This window comes from Protopterus annectens, chromosome 11.part0, assembly GCF_019279795.1.
Source record: "Protopterus annectens isolate FY-2018-M chromosome 11.part0, PAN1.0, whole genome shotgun sequence".
Taxonomy (NCBI): Eukaryota; Metazoa; Chordata; order Ceratodontiformes; family Protopteridae; genus Protopterus; species Protopterus annectens.
This window is the reverse complement of record NC_056745.1, coordinates 235,295,197-235,307,264: the sequence shown is the minus strand read 5'-3', so window position 1 is coordinate 235,307,264 and position 12,068 is coordinate 235,295,197. Positions and strand designations below refer to the sequence as shown.

The window sequence follows — 12,068 nt, the reverse complement described above, 5'->3', positions numbered from 1 at the left end:
TCCCACTATTTCTGTTACGTGAGCAAGCATTTTCACAGATCCAGGCAGTACCCGGTCATTAATTTTTCTCTATCTCTGATGATCTTTAATATAATGAATACTGGAGCACAACTATCCTGTATAAGTAAAATTATGCGCCCAGGCATCAAAATTACCAACCATTGTACCTACACAGGAACAGATTTCAAACACCATTAAAAATAGCCAGCAGAAGGAATCAGCTCTTTGCTTCAGAGAGGTAAAGACCTCACTAAACCACAGGTGTCAGAAGAATGACATGTAACTATGGTGACGGAGAAGTTAGCTCAGAAGAGTGGAAGTGAACAACTAATGTCAGCTCTCCTATCCTTGGAGAAGGTGGCAGTCTATTCTGCTGCAATGCTGACACTCACTGGAGGACAGGGGTCAGAACATTTAGCACAAAGACCACATGTATATACTTGGCTCTACCAAATAAAGCATATTCAATGCAAGTGTCCAGGCGTGTGAAAGCACATGGATTGGAGATGTCACAGTGTGACTGCTTCATGGGTATTCACATGTTTCACTTCAGTTATTATGACTTCATTGTACTATACTGTATACTTTTGTTTTGCTGTTATGTGCAGTTCCAGGGTATGACAAACTATTCCACTGAGATGGTAATCATACTTTTATATATATATATATATATATATATATATATATATATATATATATATATATATGGGTCTACTTCATTTGCCCTAACTTCTGATTAACCGACACCCATTTGCCTGAGACCAAATGACTGAAATTTCATTTGACTGACAAGTATATATAGTTGGGGTGGGGGGGGGGCAAAGCCCCCCAGTTAATTTCATATAATATAATATAATATTCATATAACAATTTCATATTATATTGTTTATTTTTGCTTTAATATTGCTTAGTTAAACAAAAGTAAGTGGGGGGCTTTGCCCCCCCCCCTAACTATATGTTCTAACTCCAGGGTCGCACTACAGTGAGGAAGGGGGCATATCCCATTTACTTACCAATAATACTTGTCAGTCAAATGAAGTGTCGGTCAAATGGTCTCGGGCAAATGGGTGACAGTCAATCGGAAGTTAGGGCAAATGAAGTAGACCCATATATATATATATATTTATATATATATATATATATATATATATATATATATATATATATATATATATTCATACAGACACACACATATAACACACACATATATATATATATATATATATATATATATATATATATATACAAACAGGTAGACAAATCAATACAAATGCCAGCTGTCAAGGGTTTAGGGGATAACATCATAAATATCCCCTGATGACAGTCCAGATGATGAATGACTGCCACACCACAAATGTCTCTTCCATGTACAGTAAGAAATAGGCTTGAACAGTACCAATGGGGCAGATGGTTTGTAGATGAAGAGGGCCAGAAACGTCCATTAAATATTAAAATGTGTTACAAAAATAGGGCATATCAAACGTCTAAAAGTAGGTATAAACTAATTTCATGTTTGCTATTTCCAAGGCTCTTCTATGTTTTCATAAGTTACACGGGACTGCCAAGTTCAAGTTTATGTAGATATTTTTATAAAACACAAATAGAAAAATAAACAACTAACAGATCAACCCTCAAAATTAAAAGCCATTTTAAATAAACAAGTTTTTTGTGCCTGACTAAAGGGGCCAAAGGCTGGCATTCTCACAGCCATCAAGGAAGCAGATTCCACAAATGAGGGGCTTATTAACCCATGTAACTGCTAGCAGTTCCTCAGAGGCTGAACACAAAAAACGTATAGGGCAACAATAAGTTCCTTTCAGTAACGGGGACCCTGGTCGTGAATGGATAGATAAACGAACACTGGAATCTCATAGGTTACCCTATAATGACTAGGAAGCCAATGAAGGCTGCACAGAACAGGTGTAATACATTGGTAATGAGAGTAGCACAGCTGTCAACAAATAACACTGCTGGACTTGAAAATAATTTAGCAATCACTCAGTACCCACATTTCATCACTGTGGCTGTCCTGAACTTAACCTGCAAATCTCCTACAAAAAAACTAAACTCTCTAGTAACTACTGCCTTTGCAACCTTATATGCTGAAAAATACACTTAAAAACCTCAGATCATCATCTGGTCATGGTGTAAAAATGCAAGAGGTAGAACTCATTTGCTGATAATATTTTTAAAAAGTGTGGGCAACATCTGGAATAAATTTGTACAAGACATTTAGCGCACTAAAAGGCAGGTTTCTTTCTGATTTTATATACTGAAGAAAGTACATCTTCATGAAAGTTATTAAATGACACAGGTCATAATTATATTACATCTGTTTTCAGTAAATCAATGAAGTTTTGTTTATCTTTTTCTGTTACAACTGCATATACTGTTGCATCATTTTCTTCTTTCGGCTTTTTCCCGGTTAGGGGTCGCCACAGCAGATCACCTGTCATTTCATGACTGGCAGTGGAGTTTTATGGTGTCGAGTTGCCAGCCCGGCACCCACCCTTCCACAGAAGACACACACACACACACACACACACACACACACACACACACACACACACACACACACACAAGCACTAACACCTAGGGCCAATTTAGAGTACCCGGAGGAAACCCACACGACCACAGGGAGGACATGCAGACTCCGCACAGAAGGCACCCCAGCCGAGGATCGAACTGGAGAACCTCTTTCTGTGAGGCGGCAACGCTAACCGCTGCACCATAGTTTACTAAAACAGCTGCAGTTAAGATTCCTGTTGTAAAATGTTCAGGCTAATTGCATACATTGCTTGCAATTAATTATGTTTGATTCCCTACCCAACATTATACCCACATACTTGAACCATACAAATTCTGCATCGCATTAACATATGTTACCAGTGTCGCTCCATTTCAAACTGTCTATGCAATATTTTCAGGGAGCTTTTCTCCCAGGTCTTCAAATCAGTTATGCTCATCCTTGCTTGACTTTCCAGTCAACAAATACAAAACAAAATATGTTGCCTGTGCCCCCCTTCCACCTGTCCTTTCAGCATATCTCAATGTCTACTCCCAACTTCTCTAGTCGTACCCTTTCCTCATCTTACAAACTGTTCAGAGCTTTACTTTGGATTCCTTTCAGTAGACTAATGTCCTTTGTTCTTGTATGACCCCCCCCCCCCACAAAAAAAAAATAACTGCTTACCATACCCAATGTGTGGACCTACCAGGACCCAGAAGAGTGTAAGAGTTACTTCTTTGCTTCTGGAGTCCATTCCCTTGAGGATATACTCCAGCATTCTGTATGCTGCTGCTATGGCTCTCCCTCTTATTGTTCTATATGTGCTATAGTCCAGGTGTGATCAACACATCTGAGAACATTTTACACTTCTGATATCATCAGTTCCACCCCACTTAAATGATGCTTTACATTACAGCAGCTGTGATCCAAGGGCTGTATATTGCATTTGACCACAATGAACCGCAGCCACCATATATCTTATACTTGGTCAGCCTTTCCATACCCTTCTTTAGACTTTTGCCTTCATACTCTACTGTTGTTTCATCTCTGACCCGTCACCAAAGAGGTGAGCCCTGTTCGGTAACCGCTACCCCCCCCCCCAAACAGTGAAGCAAACATAATGAGCACTGGATTCAGGCAAGCCCCTGGACAATTTCACTAATCACCCCCCTTATCCCAGACACTGTATCATTATAACCTTCTGTGTACTACTCTTCAATGATCCAGCAATCAAGTTATTCAGTCTTGTCCCTACCTACAACTTCTGCAAATTTCAGTTTTGTAATTTGGTATCTAACAAGGACACTGTATTGAATCAACTCCTTCTATTGGCAATTTCAGTTTTTAAAATTCAGTGCTGACACTTCCACAGTTTCACCTGAATACTCACAGGTTCAAAGGTGAATACTAAGCTAATTGTACTAAAGGTCTATTTGGTACTTGCGTATTATCGCAACCAGACTGCAAATCTGTCACAACCAGCTTCCAAATCGGTCATAATTCTGCAAATTATGGTCAAAGGACTCATTGCCCTTAATGTCATGAATTTTGACCGATTAGTAACTTGGAAGCAACATTTCACACTTTGTTATTCGTCCTTGATCTGACCTGAGCGAACCCAAAGGACTGGCTTGTTCTGACAGTCATTTGACAAAAAAGCAGTAATGCAGTTTTGTCAGCTTTACATCCTTCACATATTATTTTGGCACCTGGAAGTGCCATACTGTCATCTGTGTGTTAAGTGACACCATACTGTTAAACGTTTTACATTTTTACACAATGTTTTGTCACACTTTTTGGATGGGTTATGAAATGTTACCGGGGAAGGGAATAGCCCGAAAATGTCATCCATTTAAAGAAGTATGTTTATTGGGTGTAACTATCTGTTCTGTGCTTCCATTTTTCGGTAAAGCACCAGGAAACACAGTGATAATCACTGAATGACTCCATATTTTTCACAGTGTTTTCAGTGTTTACATCCAGTCAAGTTGTTATGCCACTGGGATTTGGAGTCATTAATTCCATGTTACATTATGTTGCGGCATTCTGTTAGCACAGTGGGGTCCATGGCATTTAAAACTGAAAGCCGTCGCTGATGGACGTGAAGGTGGAAGAGGAATTTGGGCCTCACTACTGCTCCTCAGTGATCACACAATGTCACCGATTTCTGTTTAGTTCCTTTTCCCACCCCTGCAAAAACAGAAAGACTGATATGCCCATAACTTCAAGGATTCTGACACATGTGCGATCTGGTTGCAATAATACGCATGTACCGTCTATTTTAAGCAGAGCCAATAACCTAAGGTCAGAATCAAAATATGTACCTTGTGCCTACTAGGCAAAGACCTTAACCATTATGCCAACCCTGTTCAAATTATGGGATGGTAAGTAAATACTAGACAATCAGTCTGCAGACTATTACACACCTAGCCAATAACCAGACATTAACCAAAGGTGAGAATCAAACCCTGTGCCTTGAATCTGTAAGATAACCATTATTCCAACCCCAAGCCGGTCAGAAAACAAAATCAAAACATGTTTAAATGACAGAGAATGCAATGTTTACTTCTAGACTCCAACAAAGATGTTGTGGAATGAAAATCAAAAGAAAGATGAATGAGTTAAAGGACAGACTGCATTTTCAGACCACTTTACTGAAAACTGAAGACTGTAACAAATTGCCCCTAATGAACAAAGATGACATTTCCAGAGGAACACCTGTGAAAGGGATATTTGTATATATAATGATGTACTGCAAAAGATTCTCATTGAAGACTTGAACATTTTGAAAGGGGAGGTGGGGGAGCTTTGTGGTATTAATTATAAATGCTGTGAAATCCATAGCTAAAAATGTAGGTTTCAGACTGCTCAATATCCTTTGCTGTGCTGTAATGCCATTTGGTCATTTGCCATACTAAAGGACACCAAGAGAAGAAAACAAATGCTCAAACTCTGAGCACTCAAGGCAAACATATTTAGTATTTGAATAATAAAATGCACAAACCCATTTTCCTCTTTCAGATGTTGGTACAGTTCAACCTTGTTGCTGACAGCATTTAATCGACCAACAAACTCCTGATGTTTCCTCGAGTTTGTAGTGTTGATCCTACTTGTCCACATCGTCAATAATGACACTGGCCCTAAAATAAATTTAATAACGTGTATAAGCTTAAATGAAAAAATCCATAACCATCTCAAATCTTGAACGCTACATTTCTAACTTTTTTAGTAAATATATTATGCTTAATCAAACTGCTAGCAAAATATCTGATAAAGTACTCATTACATTTTCATCAAAATGTGCGACAATGTAGAACAGGACTGCTGGCCGACTACATCTATTCATGTAGAAGATGGAAAAGACAGCCATAAGTAGGTGACCATCTTTTCCTCTAGTGTATCTTTCTGAGACTCCCAACTATGGGCAAAGCATCAGCAGATGAAATTGTGTCAGCTATTTTAAAAATGTAATTAAAACTAAGCATTGCAGATTAAATGTTGCATATAGAATTCCAAATATGAATATGGATAAGCATCAAGATTTTCAGGAAAATTTTGAAGATCTTATGGGTGATATGGCAATTATAATTTTAGGAGATTTTTAACTACCCTGAAAATAACTGGAGTAAATATTACTGTAATAATCATATGGCCTCCCATTTTTGGATATTTTAAGTGGATGTAATTTTACTCAAAAAATAAATACACCTACTAGAGGTTGTAACATATATATTTTGTTGGTACATAAAGAAAGGCTGGTAGCAAATCACGACATAGTTTACCAACTTGGTACTTCAGACCATGTTAGTATTATGTTTGATATTAATACATTTAGAGGAATTAAAACTGAATGTGTCAATGTAGAAGTTGAAACAGTTGAACTTCGAAATTCTGAAAAAATTTTTTCAAATAGTATAAACAATTTTGATACTTTCACAGAAAATGAGTCCTCGAATTATGCAATCTGTGCGATGCACATCTTAGTACCATGATAATAAACAAATAGTGGGACATACTGTCTAACCCTGGTAGAATAATTATAATAAATAGCTTCTGCGAAAGAAAAAAAATAATTACAGTATAAATTAGAACAACATGGAAATTAAACTGAATGACTAACAAGCTTCAGAGTGCTTTTAAATATAACAAAAGTGTACACAAAAATAACTGTTAAAATTGTGGATAATAAAAAAGGTTTTAAATATGTGGATTTCTGAAAAAGATAGTAAAATGATCAGGTCCCATCTTTTCTGGTGAAAAATTAATAACTGAAAAAAAAAAAAGACAGTGATGAAGTATTCAAAGAATACCTTAAGTTATAATAAACCCATTGTGACTCTCCTATAATTTCAGATGAGAAAGTGGTACTGAAGTTTAAGGAAAGTACATAAAGATACGTCAATGGGAAATGATCATCTATCCGGACAGTTTATTAGTTACATGACAGTTTTTCAACAATTAATAAAAACTAAAACGTTATATTATGGGATTATGCCGAGAGACTGGAAAAAAAAAACTCTTGTGCCCCCCAAATTCAAAGGAGGAAAAAAAATAAGACATTTCCATATTTTTCCCAATTACTTTGACTTCAGTTATTGGAAAATGCTTCAAAAATGCATAACTACAAAGCAACAAAAGGAAGGTATATACAGCTGATGTTTGGATAAAAATCAGTATGCATTTTTCAAAGGTAGATTTACCCTTAATGGGCAAATAGACTTCTACAAAACAATCTCTAAATTAAAAGGAAAAAAAGTGTAGTGATTTATTTACACGTCTAAAGCTTTCAGTTTTAACACATGACCAGATTATACAAAGACAGTTAATCAGCAATGTAAATCCATACGTAATAAGATGGATCACTATTTGGTTGGTTAATAGGAGACAATGTGTAGTACTTCATGGTTACAGCCGAACTGGAAAAAGTTATCTAAGGGACCCTCAAAGGGCTCAGTGTTAGGACCTATTTTTTTTTAATATTCTTTCTGCACACACGCCTACTTCACCTAAATTCTGACTTACTAAATATGCAGACAGCTGTAAGGTAGGAAGCAAAATATGTGATCAGGAGGCTGTGGAATGTTTAAATAAAGTACAGTTGCATAAAATCTTACAATAACGGTAGATATCCTTTTCCCTGTTACAGTATTTATAACATGTGGGATCTACTAACAAGGATAGCTCAAATTCCAGTCAGTATACCAAAGTCTTTACATCCTCCTAGCATCATACATCGGGTGTATGCTCCCTGTGTTGGCATAGGACATAAAGGTTACATACATATGCTCCATACTCAGAACCGAAGTGCCCAAGAAGAGCTATAGCAACCCCCAGCAGAAAGGAGAACATGAATATCCAGAGGGGAAAAAGAAACATAAAAAAAGAGTCAAAGACTCCTTGGCCAGCAAAGAGTTACTAACATAAGAAAAAAAAAACAAAGGGGCAGGAGGGAGATACTAAATAATGCAACAGTGAAAAAGACATCTACTGTTATGATAAAGTTATACACAACTGTATTATCCCCTTCCTTATCACTGCTGCGGTATTCATAGAGTACAGTTGTGTGTACTTACCATAAATGTAGATGTTCTGAGTGTATTCACCGTTGCAGTAATCACATTTGGGTCATCCCTGCCAGGGTAGCCTTCAGCCAGCCCGAATACCAGAGACCTAGTATTTCTGCATCGTTTGCTGTCGCTTGAGGACTGATGTTAGGTTGTCAGTGGTATAAAGTAAGGCAGCTGATGCCATTACATCAGTTTTTCTTGCCCTAACCTGTCAGGAGCCCCCAAAGTCGGAGGCCAGGTTCTGGTGGAAGAACCCCCCCCCAGTGGAAAATAAATACCAAAATGTCCCTTGTAAGGAAAGGAGAACAACAAGGAAGAATGGTAACAAAAGGAGAAAGAGAAAAAAGGGGGATGGAGGGAGAGAAACCAGGACTACAACAGTGATTACACTCGAACATCTACATTTATGGTAAGTGTACACAACTGTACTATGTTCTTCATGTTTCATTGCTGCAGTCATCACATTTGGGTAGATTCCCAAAGCTGAGGAAATGGGTGGAGGCAGTCAGGTAAGTTAGGGGCTGGCTAGGATGCCCTGCAAGACTGCAGAGGCAAACCCTGCCCTGGATTTGGAGAACAGAGGCAGGTGGCAATGCTTGGTAAAAGTGTGAACAGATGTCCAGGTGAGAGTCTCCAGGATGTCCCTGGTGGGGACTCCTCTGAGGAAAGCTGCAGAGGCGGAGGATGCTCTAGTGGAGTGTGTCCTGACCCTCTTGGGGGGAGGCTTACCATGCTGTTTGTAGCAGAAATAGATGTGGTGTGCCATCCATTTGGAAATTGTTTGCTTGGAGATGGCTTTGCCTTCTGCCACTGTAGCAAAGCTAACCAGCAATTGATCAGACTTTCTGAAGGGTTCATTCCTGTCCAGATAGTATCTGAGCTGTCTGTGCACATCTAGAGAGTGAAGAATCCTTTCCCCTTTGTTCTGGGGATTAGGAAAGAAGGTGGGCAAATTAATGGATTGGTTGAGAGCCACACTAGACACCACCTTGGGCATGAAGGATGGGTTACTTCTGAGGGATACCTGGTCTGCATGCAAGATGATGAAGGGTTCCACAGCCATGAGTGCTTGCAGCTCAAAGACATTTCTGGCTGAAGTGACGGCCAGAAGGAAGATTGACTTCCAGTAGAGAACTTTTAGCTCTGCAAAAAAAGCTGGTTCAAAAGGAGGCAGGGTGAGCTTTTCCAAGACAAAGTTAAAGTCCCAAGCTGGTGTTGGTGCCCTTCTGGGGGGCCTCAAGTTGCTAGCCCCTCTGAGGAACTGTTTGATCACAGGGTGTGAGAAAAGGGGCTGCTCAGTGGGAAAATGAGTAGAAATAGCAGAGGCATGAATTTTTATACAGGAGAAAGAGAGACCACTGTGTAGTAGGTCAGCTAAGTAATCCAGGATGGAAGGCTGTGCCGTATTGGCCTCCTTAGCCTGGATCCAGGTGCAGAACCTTTTCCATTTATCTGCATAAGACTTTCTGGTGCTAGGGTGTCTGGCCTCATGGATAACATCCAGAACCTGTTTCCTGAGGATGGCAGACTAGTTCGGGGTTAGGGAATAAGCCAAGCTGCCAAACTGATTGTCTGCAATTGGGGATGCATGAATTCCCCTTTCTTCTGGGTTAGGAGGTTTGGAATATAAGGAAGATGCCATGGAGGCAGTGGGGACAGGCTGCACAGCAAGGGGTACCAGTGCTGTAGGGGCCAGTCTGGAGCTATAAGCATGTTCCTTGGTTTTTCCTCCCTTATTTTGAGCAGTACCCTGGGGATGAGAGGTAGGGGAGGAAAGGCAATGACTGAGAGGTTAACCCATGGGAAGGACAGGGCATCCACTTTCCAAGCCATGCATTGATGCTCCCTGGTGCAGAATTTGCTGAGCTGATGCTTGGTGTGGGAGGCAAAGAGGTCAACCTTTGGGGTTCCCCATTTCTGAGTTATTAGGAAGAAGGTACTTCTGGTGAGCTGCCACTCATGCGAGTCCAAAAGGTTTCTGCTTAATTGGTCTGCCAGGGAGTTGAGAGAGCCTAGTAGGTATTGTGCTAACAGGTGTAGCTGCATGGAAGAGTCTGTGAGCCAAAGGGTCATGGCCAGCCTGCACAGAGGGTAGGAGTGAGTCCCTCCCTGCTTGTTGATGTACCACACCACAGTGGTGGTGTCTATTTTGATCAGGAGAACCCCGGGAGAGAAAAGGGGTTTGAAAGCTATCAAGGCGTGTTGCACAGCCATCATCTCTTTTTGAATGATGTACAGGGATTTTTGCTGTGGGCTCCATTGGCCCTGTATGCACCTGCTGTCCAGGTGTGCACCCCAAGCATAGTCTGATGCATCTGTGGTGAGGGTCTGGGTGGCAGGGTGTGGGAAGAAGGGCAGTCCCTTGTTGTGGGAGCATGCTGCTGCCCACCAAAGAAATTCCTTTCTGAGGCAAGGGATTATAGGTAGAAGAGTTTCCAGGTCTTGAGAGTGTTGACACCCAAAGGTTCTTTAGGTACCACTGAAGTTTCCTCATATGCAGTCTGACATATGGAATGAGGAGTATGCAAGATGCTGACAGGAAAATCTGTTTCTCTGGTGTAAGGTATGCCATCTGGGATGCTGTGTCCAGACTTGCTTCCAGGAAGATTATCCTTTGGGTGGGCACCTGTTTTGATTTATTTTCGTTGATTGTGTACCCTAGGGAAATTAGTAGGCTCTTTACATGGGCCAGGTGTTTGAGCAGCTTTTCCTGGCTGTCTGCCTGAATAAGACAGTTGTCTAAGTAGGGGTAAATTTGAATATTCCTTTGTCTTGTAAAGGCATTTTGTGAAAACTCTGGGAGCAGTAGATAAGCAAAAGAGAAGCGCAGATGTTGAGATCCTGCCCTGAAGCGGAAATATTTTTTGCACAATTCCCTGATAGGAATGTGGAGGTAGGCCTCTTTTAGATCTAGGGTGGCTAGCCAAGCGTCCTTGGAGAGCATGGGTAGCAGCTGCTGGAGGGTGAGCATTTTGAATTTTGGGATCACCAGGAAGGTATTTAGAATGGATAGACTGAGGATGGGGCACCAGGTGACCTTTTTTCTGTGCACCAGAAAAATTCTGGAGTAGAAGCCTTTGCCTGTCTGTTCTGCCGGAACGTGCTCTACTGCCCTCAAAGAGAGGAGGGAATGGATTTGCTTTTGAGCCTCTGCTTACTGATATGGTGATAGATCTGGGAACTCTTTCGGGTGTGGAAGGAGAATTTGTATCCATGAGATGCAATGTTCAGAACCCATTGGTCCTTGGTAATGGTGGCCCAGGTGCTTGAGTGAAAGGAGAGTTTGCCTCCTAGAGGTAAATGAAGGTGGGCAGAGGGGAGGTCGGGAAGAGGTGAGTCATTGTGAGTTCTTGCCATAAGGGGGTGGCTTAGAACTCCCTGGTTTTGCAGTGGAAGTAGTCCACTGCTTAGATCTCTGCATTCCCTGGGGGTGCTGTCTGGGGGGGGGGGTGTTTCCACGGGGCCTAGGCTGGGCCTGTTCACGCAGAGCAGGAAAGGACCAGTGCTTGGAGGGAAAATGCCTGCTGAACCTAGGAGGCTGGACCTGTAATAAATCTTTAACTGTTTGCATAGATTTTGCTTTTTCTTCCATCTTTTTTAAGACCTCTTCTGCCTTAGTGCCAAATAAGTTATCTTTGTGCAAGGGGGCATCCAACAATTTAGATATGACACGGTCTGGCAGGGGTTGTTCCTTAAGCCATGGATGTCTTCTAATGACAGATCCAGTGACTGCTGCCCTGCAAGAAGCTTCTAGGGCATCAAAACCACAGTGCAAAGTGTGTTTAGTTACTTGACTTGCAGAATGCATTAAGTCTTGTAAACCCTTAGATTCTGCCCAAGCAGGAAAGGAAGACATTCTTTGTTTAAGGAGTTCCAAGGTATGTTGCTGATATTTAAGCATATGAAACTGACAATTTAGTGCCCTGATAGCAAAAATAGCTGAGGTGTATACTTTTACCCAATCTGTCCAATGCACGGGAATCCCTGTCTGA

General features: G+C 40.7%; 1 protein-coding gene across 2 annotated transcripts in view; it reads right to left on the bottom strand.

The window, feature by feature from the left end:
* The window catches only part of INTS13 (integrator complex subunit 13), a 629,493-nt gene that overhangs the window by 10,112 nt on the left and 607,313 nt on the right, over nt 1–12,068 (bottom strand). For both annotated transcript variants that reach the window (XM_044087655.1, XM_044087656.1), the window contains exon 16: nt 5,514–5,649. In XM_044087655.1, the coding sequence (XP_043943590.1) occupies nt 5,514–5,649 (136 nt within the window). The remainder of the gene's footprint in view (nt 1–5,513; nt 5,650–12,068) is intronic.